Here is a 21,533-nt window from a genome sequence, read left to right as displayed (position 1 = left end):
AGTGGTGATCAAACAAGGATGAGGGCAGTGACGACTGAACAGTATTACTGAATCAGTGCTAGGGTGTCTGCCCATTAGAGAAGTGGCACCGAAATGCAAATGACATAACATGCAGATGAGTGGTAATTAAACGTGAGAGATTGCGGTGCCTATTGCAGCAGTATCAATGAGATAGTGCTTGGCTTTATGTCCAGTGGAGAAGTGCGACCGAAACGTAGATGAGTTCACAACCTATTAGAGGAGGGGCAATGAGATGCAGATGAAGACAATCCCCATTGGAGGAGGGATAATGAGATGCAGATGAGGTCACTGCGGGCTATATTTCTGCTCCCTGCAGCCTGGGCTCTTCCTGTGGGTCTGGGCGGCTTGAAGGGAGACTGCAGCCAGCGCCGCTTGATGGAGCTGTCACCAAAGAGCGGGACAAGAAGCTGACCCTAAAGAGACAGCTTGCTAGAGAGCTGTGACCATTACTCCCTCTCACTCTGTCGCTCTATTCGATGGAGCTGTCAGTGCAGAGAGGGACGTACAGCTGACTCTAGGAAAGACAGCCTAGGACAGAGTTGCGTGTGACCCTCCCACTGCCTGTCTGCCAGCCCATATGGAACTGTCACCGGAGAGAGAGGCGCGGAGCTGATCCTGAAAGAGACAGTCTTCCAGAAAGCTGTGAGTGAGGGCCATCTGCTGCCTCTACCACGAGTTACTCTTTTAATTTCTTCTGCGGAGTTCGCTCTTCCTTTGCTTCTCATAACCTCGGTCTATCTGAATGTCTCGTGCTTTGTCTTTCTGCCACAGCGGTCTTTCACTCTTATTCTGTCTCTTTCTTCATCGGTCTATTTCTCGCGATCTCTTACTCCTTCTTTTTCCTCTTTTGTTGTTCCTGAAGTTTCTGCTTCGCTTTGCGCTCGCGAAGTGTCTCCCGTTTCTCTCCTTCCCTTTCCTCGTCCACTCTTTTCCTACTTATCCTCGTTTCTCTCCTTTTCTTGATATATCTCTTCTTCTCGCACGTTCTCTCTTACTTCGTTCATCTCATTTTAGACTATGCTTCCCACTAGTGTCTCGCTCCCTTTCTCCACTTCTTTTCCTTCTTTATTCTCTATGAGTCTCTCCCTCATTTTGACTTTTTGACGTAATAGTTACACTCATTATTTACAGCGCTTCGAAGCCAAAACGTTGTGGCAAAAAAGGTCTCGCTATGGGAAACTGAAGTTATACTTTCGTTACTTTACTCACTGTTTTCAGTTCTTTCCCTTTCCTCATTCCCTTCTTTTTATTTATTTTCATCCAAGATCAGCCCTCTCTCACTTTTTCTTTGCATGGCACTCTCTTAATTATGTCTCCACCTTTCTCTTCGTCTTTTTCTTCCACTCTCTCCTCCTGTCCTTGGTTGTTTTTCATTCATTGCGTTTTGTTCTGACAGTTTCACTTCATATATCTACGGAGGTTACTCCAGGCCGGCACATGCAGTATGCAGACTTTGTCCCCAACCCTGGTGTTGTTTGTTCTTCCGTGTCTTTAAGTCTACGTGAGTCTGATGTCGTTCATCGGTCTCTGGGTGGCTAATAGCGCCCTTCAGTCTGTGCTCGTTTCTCGGCGTGTGACACTCCCTGTATCTCATGGATGCCTACCACTGACCATTAACAGATGGGTGTTTATGGCGTCTGCTTGTGTTTGAGTGTCTTATAGTGTTTATTGGTCTCTGGGTGTAAGTAAGGTCTCGAGGTGTTTCGTGGTGACTGCAGATCTGTATCCATCCGCCAGTGGGTGGCTAATAGTTCTGTAGGTCTCTGTGTGACAGACACTGTCCATTGATCGCTTTGTGTCTGACAGTGCCTGTTGGTCTCTGTTACTATGTCTAGTTGTTTGGTAATGTCTATAGGTCACTGATACTATTTCTAGAATCACGGGTATCTAATAGTATCTGTAGTCCTTTGGGTTCCAGATACTGCCCATTGGTGTCTTGGTATTGTGTTTTAGGGTTTGGCAGTGTCTACAGGTCATTGATAGTATTCATTGGCTCCTGGGTCCATAACAGTGTCTGTAGATTTGTGGGTAGCAGGTAGGGTGAAGTGTCTTTGGGTCTGAGAGTACTGCTCGTTCCTGTGCATCTGAAAATGAGCACAGCACAGCAAATCAGAAGTTTGATAGTATTTGTGGGTTTCAATTAATGTCTGCTGGCCGAGTGTTTGATTGTGCCTGCTGGTCTGTGAGGTCTCAAACTGTTTATTGGTATTTCTGTGTTTAACAGTGACCGTTGGCATCTAAAACTCAGAAAGTGTGTTGATCTTTTTTTGTATATGAACATTTATGGTGGTCTGTGGGTGTCTGGCAATGTACAGAGGGCCCTGGAAATCTGATGGTGTCCTTTGAGTGCCTGATACTGGTAGAATACCCCTGGTTATTTGATAGTGTATTTTGGTTTTGTCTTATAATGCCTATTGGTCTCTGAGCGTCCTTGTTTTTAATAGTGTCTGTTGACCTCTTGAAGTTGGAGTGCATGCCGGTATTTTTGTGTTTGAATTTATCTATTGATATGTAGTTGTCTATTAATGCACTGAGGGCCTTGGATCTCTGAGGGTATTTCTTTACCTTTGAAAGTCTGACACTGGTAGTTGACTCCTAAGTATTATATAGAGTCCTTTGGCTGTGCATGATAATTGGTCTTTGGGTGTCCATTGATTCTTCAGCATTCGATTGTGTCCGTCTATGTGTGTCTGATAGTATTAATACATGCTTGTTTGACTGGTAGTCTACTGGTTTCTGAGGATCTTATGGTGTATTTAGCTATTTAGTAATGATTATAGGCATTTTGTTTCTGATAGTGTTTCTAGTTCTCTGGGTATCTATTAGTATGTATTGGTCTAGAGGGCAGCTGATAGTGTTCACTGAGCATTATTTTACCCATATTGTGCATTAGTTTCTGAATGTCTGATTGTGTTGGTAGCTCTGCAGTTTTTTTTCGGAGTGACTTCTGATCTCTGAGTAACTGCCCTCGTTCTTTGGTTATGTTTCATAGTTTGCAGCACAATAACTCTTCATGAAAGTTTTCATTGGTCTCCAGGTGTCTTTTGTGTTTGTTTATGGTGTCCGATAGTCCCCCGTGGTCTTTGACTATTTGTTGATGTTAGTCTCCTGGTATATGGTGGAGAACATTTGTTTTAACAGTGGTATCTCATATTGCCTGTCACCGCTGATAGTGTGATAGTAGGTCCAACATTTCTAATTGTATTCATTGGCCTTTATTTGGTAACGTCTTTGTTTCCTTGGGTTTCTGTAGGCGCATCTTTGTATCTTGGTGTCTCTAAAAATGTCAGTTGGCCATATGATGAGCTATTGTTGGTCTCTGGGAACTTGGGTATTTTGTATTTTATGCGTGTCTGACAGTGTCAATCGATGTATGTGCAGTTCCTAGTGATGATGATCCCTGGATGTCTGATAATCTGTGAGTAAGCCAGTGTGTAATACTGTCCATTGCCTTACACATGTCTGATAGACTCTGTAGTATCTAGTAATATTCCTTTAGTTCTGTGCGACTGATAGCATGTGTAGGCCTTTTGTTTCTGGAATGTGTTGCTTTCTTGATGTCTGCTACTGCCCACTGACTTCTGGGTGTCTGATCATGACTGTCATCAGGTGGTGACTGTGGGTTTCTTAATATCGAATAGTGCTTGTAGGTTTTTACTTGTCTATTTGTATTCATTGGTCAGTGGATACTTGGCAGTGTTGATTAGCCTCTGGCTTTAAGACAAGAGAGGCTTCTGAGTGTCTGAAAGTGTCTGTTGGCCTCTAAATATCTTGCTAGTGAGTGACCATTGTAATAATAATGATTAGTGCTTAATTCCTGAGTTTTCAGTGTTTCTAAGCTTTGGTGCCTGTAGGTCTTTGTGTATCAAATATTGTGGTCATTGGGTGTCCGTAGGCTTCTGAATGTCTGGTAACATAGAGTCGTCTATGTGTGCCCTCCAAGTGCATCTTGGTGAACATTAGTATCCAATGGTCTTTTGGAAATTGATAGTCAGTTAGGGCTGTCTAACAGTGTCACTGTGTTTCATGACATCTGATCGAGCTTGTTTGTCACTAACTGTTTATGTCGATCAGTATATAGGGACTATGCACAAAATCCTTGCAGAGTGCTTGCAGAAATTCTAACCACTGACAAATGGTCAGGGTAGCATTCTGAATCACTTTTCACCCACTGTGCCACTCTAAACAAAAGCCTGGCTAATACAAATCAGTGCTGACCCGGCTCCTCATGGGCACAGTCCATTCCAAACTACCAGGCGAGGCCCTAACACCCTTCCAGAAGGGACTACAAGCAGCCCCAGACTAGTTTTGTCATGTGTAGGCCTTGTCAGTGATATATAACTTGGATTTCATGGTACAGTGAGCAAGGGATCCAAGACTGTGCATTCTCCTACCTACTTAGGGTGTTACAAAATTCACACAAAAGGTGATGGGAGAAGTACTTGCAAAAAATCTAACCACTGGCCGTCTCTCTGCTTAGCTTTCCAACTGATCATTTTTTGCCCAAAATGCCACTCTAAATAAAGCTTGTCTAATGCAAATAGTAGGGATACTGACATTGGTCCATTGTTCACTGTGACATAGAATCCCAGTTATACCTCACTGACTTGGCCTAACAAGGCTGAAGCCCGTCTGAGGCAGGTTGTCTTCCCTTCTGGAGGGGACCTCCTCTGGCAGTTCGGGATGGACTATTCCAATGAGGAGCATAGTCAGTACTGATTTACATAAAGAGGGCCTTTGTCTAGATTGGCACAGTGTGAGAAAAAACAAAGAGTTTAATTGCTACCTAAGTAATTGCCAGTGGTAAGGCGTATTGCAAGAATATGTCCCATCACCTTTTGTGTGACTGATGTTATGCCTTAAGTGGCAAGGGTATGACAGGTGGTACTATAGCATCCAAGCTATACATCGTTGTGAAGGCCTATCTAGGCCAACACCAGTATGAAGTTGCTTGTGTTCCCTTCTGGAGTGGACCTCCTCTGGCAGTTCGGGAAGGGCTGTTTCATTGAGGAGCAGGGTTAGCACTGATTTGCATAAGGGGACCTTTATCTAGAGTAGCACAGTGGGTGAAAACAACGATTTGGAATGCTTACCAAGTGATTGCTTGTGGTTAGACTATTTGCAAGCATTCCTCCCACCACCTTCCTACAAATTAGTACATGGGTCAGATGTCTGATAATGTTCATTTGACTCTAGGTTTTTGTTGCCTCTGTGGAGTCTGATAGTATCTGCTAGGGGTGCCTTGTGACTGGATGTATGATAGAGTCAACAAGCTACTAAGGGACATATTTAGAAGGAACTGGCACACCCCCTAACGACACCAAAGTAGCGCTGTATTTACAATAGAGTGCACAATGGCACACTTTGGCACAATAGCATCACAACTTTTAATGCTATTGTGGTGCTTTGCTGGACTAGCGCCAAAAATGTTGGTGCTTGTCCAGCAAAGCACAGGGAGGCCCTTAGGCTAATGCACTAGTGTCACTTTCATGCCTGTCCTGAGCAGGCATTAAAAAATGACTCTAGAATGGTGTAGTAAAATCTTGTAAATGTCACTGCACCATTTTTTGGGCCTCCCTGTGGGGGAAGGCCCCACTTGCATACCGTGGCGCAGGTATAATGTGGCGCAAGAAGTTACAAAGCGGCGCAATGCTTGCATTGCCCCACTTTGTAAATATGGTGCAGGGTGGGGGACAAGTTAATGCAGCCTTAGCGTAAACAAATGATGCTAAGGTGGCGCTAGGGACTTGTAAGTTTGCCCCTAAATGTTTAATCATACCCACATTAAATCTGGTGTGATATGATGACTGGCAGCCATTAGGTATCTAAGCATGTCTGCTAGTCTATGAGTGTCTAAATGTTTCTGATGACCTCTGAGTGTCTGACAGTGTAACTGGTTGCAACAGGTTCCTCAGTGTATGATAGTGTTCATTATTCGTTGGATGTCTGAAATTGTTATTTGGCCTTTATATGTGTGAAAGTGACTCTTGGTCTTTGAGACTCTTGGAGTAATTGTAAGTGTCTGATAATCTTCCTTAGTCACTGACTTTCTCTTTAGGTCAAATTTGACCAAAGTTGATGCAGGTTGGCAACTGAGAGAGGAGTGTGAGTTTATGAGAACACTCTCCAATGTGCGCTTTTCCATTAAATTCCACATACGATGTTTTCAATATGAAAATCTTCAAAAACGCACACCGACAGTCACCAAATTTGCCATGGCAGATCAAGCCTGACTTTATTCAATGCACTATGGGGCTTTGGTGAATTTTTGTCTAGCCATTTTTGAGAAATTCTCAAAAATATAGATGCCCAGTGGACATGGGCATTTATTACATATATGTGGTCAAGACTAGGAAATAAAAAAAACATATCCTGGACATATGCATGATCTTATAAGACCCAAAAAGCAATAACACCATTAAGTAACAGAAAGCTGCACATGCGGACAGTAGTGCTAAGAATGAAGGGGGTGTAAGCAGTCCCACTCACACAGAAAAGTTTACAGACTAAACATATACTGCCTGTGTTCAAAATGAAGAGTTATCAATGAGGATGCCAACTTTTTTTTTTACATTTTTACATGTAAATATAACTTTGACCTCAACAGGCTCCCCCAGAGGGTACTGTCTGAAGGCTCCCATCACCAGCTCAAAGGGAATGCAAAATCACCTGGAAGTGGCTGAAGATACAAATCATTGAAGCACCACAGCATGCATGGTGCCTGGCGCATCAAAGTTCAGCCATGCTGCCAGACCCCCTTCTGCTAAAGGTTTGTCTCCCCATTCAGGCATAAGGTATTTTGTACAGTCCACAGTGCAGTCATGATAACACATCACAAGATGGCTGCAGTGGAGCATCCCCTCCAGTCAAGAGCGATTGGAAGCACAAGCATAACCTGCCCACACAGGGGTCTGGCAGGTTATGAATCACTAACTCACAGCTCCTCTTTGGAGTTACAAGATCCACCACTCACCCGGCCGATTTATAAAGAAGCTGAAAACTTGGTTGTTCTAATCCGCCTTTAGTCATAGATTTTAGGAACTTACACTGCTCCTTTGTCACTCGAGCGCTATGAACCCTCTGCAGTGTCCATTCGCTTTATAAAGTCCTGTAACAAAACGTCACTTATATAAAACAATAGATTAGATGGGCTGTGGAGAAAGAGATCTTAAATGCCTAGTGATGAGCATTAAAGAATGTACACTTCAAAAGAGGTAAGTGACAACGAATCATGCAGATACGGGGACTGTCACAAATAGGAGAAGGGACTTTAGGTTGCACAATCTTGGGTAAAAGGTCGTTGATTGGTGCTAAACTAATATACAGCTCTTGTGCATAAAAAGCTACCACCGACAAAGCCAACAGGTTTGACCATGTTGTGCGCACACAAGGAAATATAGTCACTCGTGTGTATCTACAAACCTGTGCACACACAAAAACATACATACATGCACACACAAATGCACAAACATGCAATTATGCATACATGGACCAACTGACAGACTTCACAGGCTCACACGCATACATTTATTGAGCACATATATAGTCCAAATTACTTTTTATATAGGCTCAGACCTCAGAAAAGAGAACCCGGCATTAAGCTACCTGTAGCGCCACAATGCAGTGCCCACGTTCTCTCAGTATGAAAATCGCACATTTCTATTTGCGAATACGTCCCGGTATGCACAAAGCATTACCAAACCTGAAACTACATTGTGGGGGGTAACTATAGCACCACTGTTTCGCCAGAATCTACATTCCCCCAGTACAAAAAGTATCTTTATAGTGACAGAATAGACACTGCCCATGTATGTAAGCACCAGTGTAATACTAGAACCCAAACTGCTCTGACATTTAAAGCATCAATGTATCGCAAGCATCCACATTGCCGGTTTGTACAGCATCCTAACCAATCGTGCTGCAATCTACATTTCACCTGTAGGAGGCCCTGTTGAACTATTATAAACATGTTTGCCACCCAAACCACATACACTCTCCACTCTCTTTACTGCTATCAGGGGCGTGGACCCAGGCTGCCAGAGTGGAGCCGCACGCAATCTGAGCTGCAGGGACTCAGTACTCATGGCGGCTCCGAATGTCAGCTGTTAGTTCTCTTTATGCAGTGACAGGTGGACGCCTTCACTGCCTCCTATGGGGATATTCCTGCAGGGAGACAGAGCGGTCCTCCAACTCCAGTCCAAATGTGATCGCCCCCAGAGGAACCCGTACGGAGCCCACGTGCATGGACTTCCCTAGACCGCCATTTCACAGGTTACTTTATTTTACTGGCCTGGAAGAACAAGCTACATGTGAAAGGCTGCTGCTTGGAGTCAGGGAGGCAAAAGACCGCTCGACTTGGCGCAGTACGGGCAGAGATTTGCAGCTCTAAGGCTATCTTGGACTCTCAGAGCTGCATTTTAGTACCCTTCAGCCCTGAAAGCAGACTCTTACCTCCATCCCACCTGGAGGAGTCAGAAGTGCTTTGGCTCTAGTCCACCAGGGCAGTCCTTTTGTATCGTTTACCATGTTAGTGACTTGTTCATAGTAGGAAGCATTCAAGTGTCAAAAGTCTCGTGAAACGGGAGGAAGAGGCAGAATCACAGATCAGAGCAGGCTCGGGGCGCCTTCATGCCCCACGAGAAGCTCACTCTGAGACCAGTAACACATCAAATAAAGACGAGCACAATCATTCTCAGTTTTATGCTGTTGCTCACCCTGTTTTAAGTCAGGGGTTTCGACTACAAGGTGATGCCAATAACCCATTCTTGCCTGTCTCTTTTGTCCTAAGCACCGCCTACCAAGGATTTGTGCTGGTTATGAAAATGTATGTGATTTTGTTCTTTGTACAAAGCTCCCTGCATAAACAGCTTAGTGTTCGGAGATCCACCTCCGAAACGCTCATGCACATATATGTACGCTATATATTGGATTCGATTAAAGCACGTGCCTCTGCATCTGAACACGTGCATGCTTGTTACGTCACGTCCTGTGTACCACCTGCCACTCTTTCTAGATAATGACTTTCATGCCAGGTACAGCCTCCAGTAAGTTTAGGTGCATAATCGTTTAGCAGTGCAGTTAACGAACTGTCTGCTTAAGCGTGCCCTGGTCCTGATGTGCCAACATATCACCTGCACATAACAAGGGAGGCCCACCTACATTTTAAAAAGAGGCAAGCGACAAAGATTTAAAAAAAACACAACTTTAAATGAAAACAGTTCTCTAGTTAATTGCGCAAAGATACAAATAATGAATTACTCTGGGTTGCTGTCTCTTAATCGAATTATTTTCCAATCTCTTAAAAAAGCTATGCCCTCAAAGGGAAGAGGCTCTCACAGAGATAAACTTTTCTTTTAACGAGACTGAAAAAGGCCATTAATAATTGACTTTTCCATAAGGCATTCTTCTTAGAAAGATGAAGGAATAGCAAAGTCAAAATAAAGATGCAACAATCAAGTCCAGAGTCTATCGTTCATGTATTAAAAGCAATCTTTTCTTGTACCCACTTCTAAGAAAGCATCACAAAACAGATATGCTTTGATCTTCTGAAGCTACATAAAAATATCCTTGTCGGAATACTAAGCCAGAAAAACGTTTCCTCATGGTCACCATAAACTGTCAGGGTGGGGGAGGAGGGGGGAGGGGGGGAGGATCACCATACTTGAGCTACAGCAATTCTCCCCACCAGCAGTATATGGAGCACTAGAAATCCAAGATCAGAATATCAACAAATCTTAGAAACTTCTGTATGTGTTCCATTTGGAAATGGGTCCATCTCAATTGTCAGACACAACTGCTTTAATATGGCCGAGACATCTTTCAAAATAAATCTTCCTCACCTTTTATATAGCTGCAATTCTGTTCGGAGATGTTCCACTTCCACATCTCTTTACATGTGTTTATCCTGATGATTTAAAAACCCAAATCGTGAGCTCTTCTTTTGAGTTCATACATTTGGGGTCCCCATCTTGACTTCAAGGTGAGTTGTGACACAACTGAGTATGTTATCATCATCCCCTTTCAGTTACCATGAATTGCTGTTTGCAGTATGCAAATAAAACTCATTCTTCCGCATCAGAACTTGGCGAAGATAAAAAGGGCAGAAAACGTTATTCCCTAATCCATCTCAAACAAAATACGAGCTGACCCAGTCGGTCTGTTGGAATCATCAAATACAGGGAAGTGCACTTTAAGGCTCCCACATATCCCAACCTTTTAGGTAACTGCTACGAGAATGATCATCTTAAAGTCAGGAATTTGAAATTAACCTCATACAGAGATTTACAGGGAGATATCTGTAATGACAATAGAAATAAAAGGTGAGCCATGCTGGGGCAAGGGGGCTACACCTAGGTCTCAGGACAGAAAAAAACTCTCAATAGACGCCTCAAACTGGGAATCAAATAGAACGTATTAAAAGTTTAGGTCAACTTGGCAAGTCAAGGAAATAGGAGGAAAATTGCACCTCACTCTCCTCAACCCTCTTGGACCTTCCACTATAAACCGAGATATGTGCATTGGGACACAGGCATTGTATTTTTCTGTGACCAAATCCATGCCAAGGCTCTCAAACTTCTACAGATTTCAAGAAAACCCCTGGCCACGTCAGATGTCCTGCGACTAGACAGAATTATCCGGGGTAACCAATCCACTCTCCTGTTGTCTGTTTGACATAGATTTCAGATAAAGGCCGAAGATGTGGTCCTGTAGGGGAGAGGAGGTAAGGTCCACCATAGCTTGTATCCATAGACCTGCTGACACAAGACCGCCGCAATGCTGTACCAAGCTCCGCTTGATCTGGGGACCCTATTCCTGTCTCCCTGGAAACAGACAGCTTACCGAGTGGCACATTCGGTATGTGTTTCCTTCGTGTAACATGTCCCCTTGATACAAAAGAGTGAGGAGGAAATAAAACAAGGATTTGGGAGAAAACGTAATTCTTTTTTAGCAACAAGTGATGAATTTGCCTCATAAAGTATTAGTAAAGATGGTGGAGGAGGAGGAGGCCATTATCAATGTATTTGCTTTAATTGACTAAGATGTTGGCTGTGGGCCAGTGAGTTGGACCATGCCCAGAGTGTTCACGTGGAATCACTCTACTACAAGGTTCTTTGGAACTAGCTGCTAAGGTTCACATTTAAACACGTTTAAAAACGTGTACCAATAAACATTTTTTCTTATACATTTTTTTTAAACAAAAGCAAACAACAGAGATCTATACTTTCACATTAAATGATCCAAATCCTTTCAATTCGCCAAGTTAGAAGACCTTTGATCAGGCTGTTAAAAAGTTACAGTAGCTATTTCCCGCTTAGAATACAATTTAGATATGTGACAAAGCTTGTCAGTCCTCACTGGCAAAAATGTCCCAAAAAATGTAGAGAAGCAGTGTGTTCTAAGTGCAACATACAGGTGGATCTGCGCACACGCTCACCTTCTACTGGCACAACCCTGATAAAGTACAGGTGGGTCCGGGCACCCAGTATCTTCTCCGGTTTCTGTTCTCTCACCGAGTAACATGCACCTAGTAAAGGGATGTGACGCCCTGTCTCTTCACCTAGTCTTGTGGATGGGGCAGACAAGTGACTGCCTAGCCCGAGGTCTGCTCCTTCCCCTTGCACTGTTCAGGTGGGACACAATGGAGACTGCTTAGGTTCCAGCGCTGCCCTTTAATCTCCAAAAATATAAGTGGACAGAGAGGTGACTGGCTAGCACCCTAGTTCTGTCCTTTCACTTGGTACTAGACAGGTTGGACAGTGAGGTGACTACCTGGTCTTGCATTGCTGTTCTTTCGCCTAGTAACATATATTAGGGACAGAGAAGTGCAGTGTTGCTGGAGCTATGGGAGCACCCCAATAAAACGTGAAAGAGTTTAAAGAAGCTCTTCAAAAGCTTTTCTTCTGGTAGTATTTTCAACTAGTCACATATTCTCTCTTCTTTTAGTGAGGTGATGCTATTGGTCAGCAGCCTCACTCTAAACACTGTTCCCATGTCACTAAGGGGGTGACTGCCTAGCTCCCCTTGCCTCCAGCCTATGTAGCGATTAAGGGTTGTTAATATAATTGATCACACACAAAATACAACATCTCTGGGCTGCTTAAAGGCCAAACATAGTGGTCCAAGTGTTTGTCCGGCTACAGGCAGCTTTAATTGTTTTACAGACATTTTGTTACTAATTCTTAAAAATAAAAATACAGGTCGTCTCTGGTCCCGCCCATGGGAGGCGTACTATCTCAGCACATGCTATTTGCTGCTCGTTCCGAATGTCACCTATTGATTGCTTGCATTGTACCATTACACAGTACACTAAGCTATCACAAAGGGAACTATTTATGTCGTACATGCATTGCATACAATATACAAACCATTTTTTAAAAACATGTTTTTTCCAGACCCTAACACAGCCAGTCTACTTTATTCTCCCTTTGCAGATTGAGGTGCTTGAACCCAGGATGGCTGCTGGATGTCTAGTGATTTGTTATACATGGGGCAGTATACAAAGGGTCGGGCGTCCTGACAGGCAAACACCACTTCCTTATGTCCTCATCTGACATTTCTCCCTTGGAGCTATCCTGTGGTGAGCAGCATGGCGGCTCAAGTCGCTCCATCTTGCTCTTCCCTAAAGGGAGCTATCCTGACCCTGAACCGTGTGCTCACCGTGCTCTGACCTGCCTCTCGCTGCCAGAAGCGCCACTGTAAACTTCTGGAATCATAAGGGCTGCACGAAACCTCCCACCACCCAGCCCCCCGCTTCCGCGCGCTGGAAGCTCCTGTCTGGTGCTCTCGCTTCCTCTCCCCATCAGCAGCTCAGTAAGCTATTATGTATCAACGCTGTTTCCGTCCACTGGCCCAGCGGAAATGTCATAATAGGGGGCCAAGCATACCGCCAGCACTGGCGGTATATTGGCTCCCGCGGCTTCAGCAGTCTTTTTACAAAACCGCTGAAGTCGTAATGAGGGCATATATGTGTGAATGGAAAGTGGCGTCATCTACGACATAAATAATACTATCAATAACAGTTGACATCCAAGCAGTTCTCTGTAAGGGGGATGGCTCTGGATATGGCAGAGCGTTTCGATGTCAACATAACAATACTTTCGAGTTTTGCTTGCATGAGACTTGTGCAGTGGCTACACTGGAGCTAACCTCAGTAACGCTACAGTTACTAATGTTCAGAAAGGAAACCATATGTAACATGACATGACGTAATTGATGATGTCGTTAGTGTGGGCATGTATGAGATTGTTGATTATGTCCCTTGTGATGCCACAAGTATTGTTAACAAATCCAACAGGGTTTGATGACAAGGTCTGATGCGGACAATTGAAACCTCTTCGCTGTAAGGCCATCTCAAGCAAGAGGCGTCCTCAAACATGATTGTCTGTGTCCGTGGGGTGGTGCAATGGATATCCGGCGCATACAGTGCAAACTAGACAGGTTTATCTTTGATCGCCATCTAACACGCTACCCTTCACAGCTCCTGGACGTCTGTCCATTATATACATGCATTCTTTTAATGCTGGAGTACATCTAGTGCTTTTAGGGCACGCAGTGTACTTTTAATTTGCTTATTTATCACTTCTGCCTGTAAACAGTGCATCCTATCTCTTCTCACATGCTCTTTCCTCGACTTCAGTTGCAGGACCTACTAGCACCATGGCTCTTCCACTGGACCTTCCCAGCAGCCCCCTGGCCATGGAATACGTAAACGACTTTGACCTGATGAAGTTCGAGGTGAAGCGGGAGCCGCAGGATGGGCGGTCTGGCCCCATTGCACGGGCAGGTGCCTCTGTCAGCTCCACCCCTTGTAGCTCAGTACCCCCCTCACCAACCTTCAGTGACCCCAGCTCAGGTGACCAGAAGGCAGCACTGGAGGACTTGTACTGGATGGCCACCTTGCATCAGCAAATGGGGGCAGAGGGGCTGAGCCTCAGCGCAGAAGATGCAGTGGACGCTCTAATCAACTCTGCTACAGCAGCAGTGGTGGGTGGTGGCGGCCAGCTCACTGGTCTGGAGGCTTATCGGGGTGGAATCCATCACCATACGCACCAAGGCTACCTGCTGACTGCTGAGGAGCTAAGTGGACAACATCATCAGGTAATGACTGGAGCAGCAGCATGGTGAGACATGGGGGGATGATTTAGTTTCTGGGATGTTGTGTCAAACTATATTCCAGGTACTCCTGTCTAGAATATGGACGAGCTATATGAAAGGAGGCAGGCAATATCTTTCTCCGCACAAACACCACCTCAACTGGCGGTGTTGTAAGAGAAGATGGAAAAGAGGAAGGAGAGACCTCTACTGTTAGTCCTGAAATCAGAAGCCAAGGGCTAAATAAACATTGAAGTGTTGATGAGAAGGGTATCTATGAAGTTGTTACAAAGAGACAAGGAGGTGCATTGCAGCTTATCGGGGTCATTACGCCCAAGTGATGATTCGTAGCCTTTAAGAGTAAATGTAGTCTGGCTTTTATTTTTGGACCAGAGCTACCTCCCCACCTTATTAGCATAGGCTGCATCAGGACCAAAGGATTTAGAGATCAGTAGTTATTAATGCTGCCAGGACGTGCACTAGGAATCGACTAGGAACATGACTGCAGTTGAATAAGGTTGTAATGCTGCACAGAATAACTCACAATGTTCTTGGTATGAGTTGTAAAAGAAGATAAGAAAAGTTCAGTTACCTTGAAAAGTCTAAACTTTTTGGCTCCAGTACGACATTTTTCTGTGTTGGATAGGGCCCACTCGCAGCAAAAATCTTAATTGTGTTTTAATATTTTAAGCTTTTTTTATGCATAAAGTTCTTTGGAAAGCTATCCACAACTGGAGTAAAGATGAGGACAATGATGTCAGTACAATATTGAAAGGAGATTGTCCCTGCGAGGTAGCCAACTGATTCCAGAAGCCTGTACTGTCACTCGGCTGTGGAGTGAAACCCCAAGCCCCATGAATCACACTACATAGGGTTGGACCGTCACTCTACATTGGAATGAAGCTACCGCACCTGAAATGTTGTAGCCATTCCTGTGTACAGTCTGAAGCATAAAGATATAAGGCACTAGTTGCTTGAAATGTCTCACTTCTTTGAGACTCCTAAGGCCTAAGCTACCACAATTCGGAGCCTTCTCCTCCGTGGTCACTGAGGCTGTCTCGGCTAAAGGAGATACACGACTCCAGTGCGATATCCCAGATAACAGCTTTCTCTGAATTTGAGAAAGCATCATCGGTTGGCGGCAATATGCCCAACTGATCTCAAATCTCTCTACGTGGGACTGAACTATTCCTATATTTTTCTTTCAAAAGGATAAAGTGACTCACTATTGCAAAAATAAATATTTACTATAACAGGCGATGCACTCACCGATTCATTGTGGGATGATTACATGAAAAGACTTTTCTATGCCTTCTGTATCTGTGCTCCCAAGCCCTAAACTGATGTATCAAATTTGGATGTGATACGAACCTGGCCTTAAGCATTGTCAGATCCACGCACGAGATGAACGCCCAGTGCAACATTTCATGATAGGTAATGGTTCTTATGATAAAAATCGGTTTCAATTATTTGACATTTCCCTAAGCTGCTGTATTTATTATTCAAAATAGCAAAACACTCAATGAGCTGAAGGAAAGAAAGGCAGACAGAAAATGGAGGTGAGGTCCCATGTTGGGGTGTGGGAATGGCAGGTGGCGAGACATGGCCCCGCAGGCATCCCTTCTGCCCCCACGTGTCAGGGGCCTTGGTTGATCCAGGGTAATTATAGCTGCTAAGGAAGGCTGATTACACATGCATTAATCCACTTATGTGGTGCTGCTAAAAGCACATGGTGTCTGGGCGGGAGAGGGATTGAGCAAGAGTGTGCGGGACAGCATTAGAGGATTTAAATGAGAGGGAAGTATTTCAGCCCATTCCTTGGTACCACAAACGCGACTGCAAGAGGAGTGAGACCCTGGCAGTGGGGAGAGATGGGAGTACACTCCCAACAATTTATTTCTTATGTATTGATTTAACGTTTGCAAAATGCTGCATACCACAGCAGTGACATCAGAACACATTGGTGCTTTAGGGGCAAAAATATCTTCTGCTCAAAGCGAGGTGGTCTTTCTGGTGCTTGTCACCATCTGTGGCACACAGGAAGGGCTGAAGGATCGCAGAAAACTCCTCATCTCAGGAGATGGAGGTCTCTCCAGGGTAAGGCCCTGGCGGTGGAACATTGTGTGTAGTAGAAGAGAACAACATTTTGCTGTAAGCCCTCCCAAAATACAACCTCCCAATATTCACTGCAGATTGCTTCACACTTTTATACAGCAGAACATAGGAGCGTCCTCATGTCATGAGGACCAAACTTGTAAACGTTCTGATTACATGGGGTATATATGAGGAACCTGCACAATATGTTTCTCCTTGACCGCCAATTTGTGCTTTAAATGTAACCAAAGGCAAGACTTAATTTAGGGAAAAAATTGCAATGCATCTCCGCTACGTGGCACGCTGTGATATAAAATAATAATATGTTCAGGTAACGAAAATAAATTGACATAAAAAAATATGGCACATGGAGTAAAAAAGATTTTAAAAAAGAAGGAAGATCATAAAAACGACGGTTAAGCTGTCAGGAGTATTGCTGAGAAAATGCAGGTGGATCAGCAGCCGTTTTTAGAAATCCCAGGGACACTGTCAAAAAGAAATAAATGATGACAATTTTATAGGGATTTTTGTGGTTCCTGTGGGGTCATATGTACAATTTGAAGGTTTGTCCTAATGATTATGACTCGTTAGAGAGTCCTATGTGTAATAATGAGTATGAACTTCTACCAATTGCATATAATCAAAATATTGCAAATCACCACAGTGTTCCTTGACCTATAGAATAGACTCCAAAGGCAGCAGGCGGAGTGCCTTTATGATGCTACTGAAATCCTGATTAGATACACTTGGAGGCATTTTATTCCTTATAATACCAGATCCATCAAATAGGACGTAGGAAGATAAAAAAAAATACATAAAAAATACTTGGCGTATGATTTGCTAGTAGCACAATTTAAAAATATGAAATCTATCAAAATTGTTTTCCGGATTAAAAAGCAGGACGTTTTTTATGGCCCGTAAAATGCTGGCATTCTCTACCCATGTGTACACACTTATCACAAGGAAGCCATCCAGGTGGTACCAGTCTAGAAACATAGGTGTCACCTGGAAACTAACGATTTTAGGGAACACCGAGGCTGTTTGTTTATGCTGTGATGCAGTTTTTCAGAAAAGAATCCCACACTTAGAGAAATTACGATGACCGTATTTCTTCATTTAGAAATTTAATTCCATTTGAAAAAACGCTGAGAGCCTCTAGAAAATTAAACTAAAGGACTGTCATTATTTTACTATGTGAGAGAAGGCCGGAGGGAGGTGGGCTGTGTTAGCTGAGCCCTGTCCCAAAATGGGCACTGTGGTGAGACTAGTTGCATGTAATACAGGTTACTGGTGACTAGTGACACATTCTCTTGCTACAGGTGAGTTTTGACTGTAGAACCTGCCTGTAAAAAGAAAATAATACGTGAATGGTCTTAACTGGGAGATCACATTCTGAGATGGTTCTTGATTTAGAAGACACTGGAAGAAAGAGTGGTGAAGACAGATGTTTCATAAAAGCACATCAATGTTTTTAACTCTCAATGGCGATGAAGTGGGTGGATCTCTGGGCTGAAAAGGTAAGAAGGCTTATATTTACCTCCTTCTCATCTCTTTCTGTTTGACCCCATTGCAGCTCTCCCATTTGGATGATCGCTTCTCAGACGACCAGCTTGTCAGCATGTCCGTGAGGGAGCTGAATCGCCACCTGAGGGGCTTCAGCAAAGAGGAGGTACTGCGGTTGAAGCAGAAACGGCGCACGCTCAAGAACCGCGGCTACGCCCAGTCATGCCGCTTCAAGCGAGTACAGCAGAAGCACGTGCTCGAGTCAGAGAAGTCACACCTCTCGCACCAGCTGGAGCAACTACAGCACGAGCTCAGCCGGGTCATGCGCGAGCGGGACACCTACAAAGCCCGTTACGAGAAGCTGGTGGCCAGCAGCTTTGCTGAGAGCCGGGCTGTGACCTCTGCTGTGGCAGAGCACCACGCCTCAGAACCCACCTCCCCGTCTGAGTTCTTTCTGTGACCCACGGGGAGAGTGGGGAGATGGTATTATTGACAGACTTTGGGCACATGGGGTCCTTGAAACACCACAGAAGAGGGTGGGGTGAAGGAATGCAGAGAATGAGTCACTGTAGGGGCAGGGAAGTGGCACTGCAAGGGGCAGGCAGAAAACATATGCCAACTCCAGAACGTTTACCAGAATCTAATGCCTCTCCAGATACATGGCTGGTTGTGGGGGTTCTGTTGGGGATTGCGGTGGGGGAGACCACTCGAGGGATGTGAGTTTATTTCATTGCCAGGCAAATATAAGTTCCACTCAAATGTCACGGACCGTGTTTCATATAACAAAAACACAGAGGTAGCAGAGAGTTCTGATGGAGTGTGTCTAAGGAGCGTATTCCCAAAATATGTTAGTACCTTTTCAACCTTTACAGAAAGCTGGCATAAAAGGCGAGTCCTGGGGTGTATTCTAAGGATCTCCTAAATGTGGTAGAAAGGGTGTCAAGTGAGCCCCAGTACTGTTTTCCCTTCAGATCAGAGGTCTTGTTTCCTTTACAAAGATTGCACAGCGGCTGGTGAGCCCCCCATGATGAGTTTGATAAAGAAACCATGTTCTTCCTCCTCTGCAAAGATGGACTATCAGAGAGTGGTGAAAACGCCCAAAATGGTATTTAATGGAGATCCATAAAGATGGTGCAAAGGCAGAGGAGGTGAATCCATATGTGTAGGTTGACCACATCACTCCATGTCACTTAAACACCACAGTCCCAAGCCTGAGCTTTTATCGTTACCCAAAGGGTTGAAATACGTTCAATTGAGGCAAAGCAAGACTGCAGCTCCCACAATGCAGTGATGTTGTAACAATAAAAAATGCTAGCCCATTACCACAGCATTGCTGTCTTTGGTACATGAAGTCATTTGGTCACCCTACAGAGTTACAAGGAGCTCTTTCTAGTCAAACGTGCACTTTCAGTGTCTGTTCCTCGAGGTCTCAGCATGCAGGCCATGCCGGAGATGCTAAGGTACAGGAACTACCACATGCCCAATAGCTGCACCATCAACCCTTAAGATCTGTTCCAGCTACCAGAAGTGTAGGTGTTTAGCTGCTGAGAGACCCATGTCATCTGTCACACCTTCTGTCAGTTCTGTCCTTTTACCCAGCAGCACTTTCCTAGCAAGGATTTTTTAGCCTATACTTATAACAGTAAAAATGACCCAGAGTACTGATGGGTATAAAGCCACGACAGACTGAGGATGTCACACATGACAAGGGGCCACTTGGCTCTCGGATTCCACTGACAACACGAAATAGGCTTTACGACTGAAACCCCAGGTCTGACATTTCCCAGTCTTCTTTGTGGACAACTGCAGACCCATCACTTGCCAACCCTTAAATGTATGGTTTCTTAACATATGCTTTTATAACCATTGTCATTCATTTAACTACATACTGTCTTATAAAGAGTGAATTTCGCCCATCCGAATGTCAGAGCATTATACATTGCCATCGAACCCAGAAAGACAAAAAGTCAGCTATATGTTGACTGTGGCAGTAAATCAATCATATTTCACATTGTTCCTACAAGGGTTTTAAAGTAGCATCAAAGTGAAGTACAAAGGAACATATAATCTTAAACCGCAAGTGACAAGAGTTAAATAGATGGATAGTCAATACAGAGGTGGTAGTGAATGAGGATGCAGCAAGTGAAGCCTTCACCTTCACCAAAGTTATATATTTCATTTGAAACAGAGAATCATCTGTATGCCAGTGATATAGGAAACTACGGTATAACATTGCCACTACCTAGATTACCGAGCACTGTACACTGCATGATGAAAGCACAGTCAATCTATCATACATTGCGCTTTGGCAGCATTCAGCCAGAATTGTCAGGATTATTCAAGGGTGGGGAATGTTGAATGAAAGCAGATATACACATAATATAAGATGATAAAGGAATGATTTCAAACAACAAGATGGGCAGACGATATACAAGACATAAGGTTATTGTGAGGCAGGTGACGTTCCACACTTCCAAACTTTGGGAACGCAGTATGTCACTTTTTTGTACAAAAGAGCTGAGATGTTGCATGTTTAAAACAAAAACTGTATTAGGAAAGGAACTCTTAAAATTTGGAAATAATCAGAGTAGAAAGGGGAGAAGCAATTACAATGGAGAACTCTATGAGTGAGAGTTACATAGTCAAATAGATAAGCAGATGACTAAGAAAGGGAAAGAAGAATAAATTACAGGATGGGGTTTTGAAAGCGCAAAAAATAGAGGACTGAGAACAATTCCTAATTTGAGCTAATGGTTTCCGGAGCTGGGCACTGGCACTCAATTTTCAGCTCTGGCTCTACTGACAGTCTCCACATGGAGGCGCTGTCTGCTGCTTTTGAGAGGAGCACAAGTGTCTAACAAGTCAATACACACTAACATGAATAATATCTGCCGCTCAAGCCACTATCGGAGCTTCGGGTGGCCTGGAATAGTCTGAATTGTCACACCTGTAGGAGTGTGATGGTCAGTAGTTGTGTTGGTACCCTCATTGACAGCATTGGCAGGGGGCACTGGATGATACAGGCTCCAGTGGCCCCCTGAGAATGGTGCCAGGCACTTTTTTTTTTTTTTTTACAAATTAAGCACTGATTGAGAGAACTAAACACAGAAACAAAGGAGACAGAACACTTGCAACTATACAGTCAGATGAAAATTCCAGGAATCCTATCCCATGCTCCAGCCCTCTATATTTACATGCACTGAAGAAGTTGCGTATATTTCCTGGTAGTGCCATCTTAAAATTACACGGTAATTGGTAAGCCATGCTTGCGTTTGTCTGGCTGTGAGCACAAACAGAAGACTGAGATACTTTGTTTTTTATTTAAATAAATGAGACAGATTCACAGTTTCCAAACCCTGTCCCCTCTCGCTTATGGTGTTAAAGGAACCACATAAGTGGAGAGATGCCCTATGTGGAGAGATGCCGTAAACATTATAGTTAGTGTAAAAAGTGAGAAAAAACATATACTGTGATGTTTGAGAAAACAAACTTCACACAACCTTTCAAACCCTTGTGTACCACTTCCTACAAGTTTTCTAAACTTGAGGGACCAGGAGTAGGTGCAGCAGGTATGGAACCTGTAAGTAACAACATGCACTGTACATGCTTCAATAGCTCCGGGGCGCCACTCAGATCACACCAGGCCATCTTAGACACCAGGCTCCAGTCCCAAGATCTCCTTATACTGATGGGGTTTTCAGATGTGGTAGATCAATGGTTTCACTTGAAGTACCCCAAGAAGTACTACAAGCCTTAGAATGGAGCAGGTTGTTAAAGTAAAGTCGAAGACTGAACATGGAGTTATCTGGAATCCTTTGCCTCTG

At 44.0% G+C, this 21,533-nt stretch overlaps 1 protein-coding gene across 1 annotated transcript; it reads left to right on the top strand.

The window, feature by feature from the left end:
• Positions 1-355: 355 nt before the first annotated feature.
• Positions 356-20,801, top strand: LOC138299708 (transcription factor Maf-like). Its single transcript, XM_069238208.1, has 3 exons — positions 356-663; positions 13,658-14,118; positions 17,780-20,801. The coding sequence occupies exons 2-3, from the start codon at positions 13,678-13,680 to the stop codon at positions 18,167-18,169; spliced, it is 831 nt and encodes a 276-aa protein (XP_069094309.1). The 5' UTR covers positions 356-663; positions 13,658-13,677; the 3' UTR covers positions 18,170-20,801.
• Positions 20,802-21,533: the final 732 nt, after the last annotated feature.

The sequence above is a fragment of the Pleurodeles waltl genome, chromosome 6 (assembly GCF_031143425.1).
Source record: "Pleurodeles waltl isolate 20211129_DDA chromosome 6, aPleWal1.hap1.20221129, whole genome shotgun sequence".
In the NCBI taxonomy this organism is placed as follows: Eukaryota; Metazoa; Chordata; class Amphibia; order Caudata; family Salamandridae; genus Pleurodeles; species Pleurodeles waltl.
Note: the sequence above shows the minus strand (reverse complement) of the source record. Positions and strands in the feature narration are given on the sequence as shown.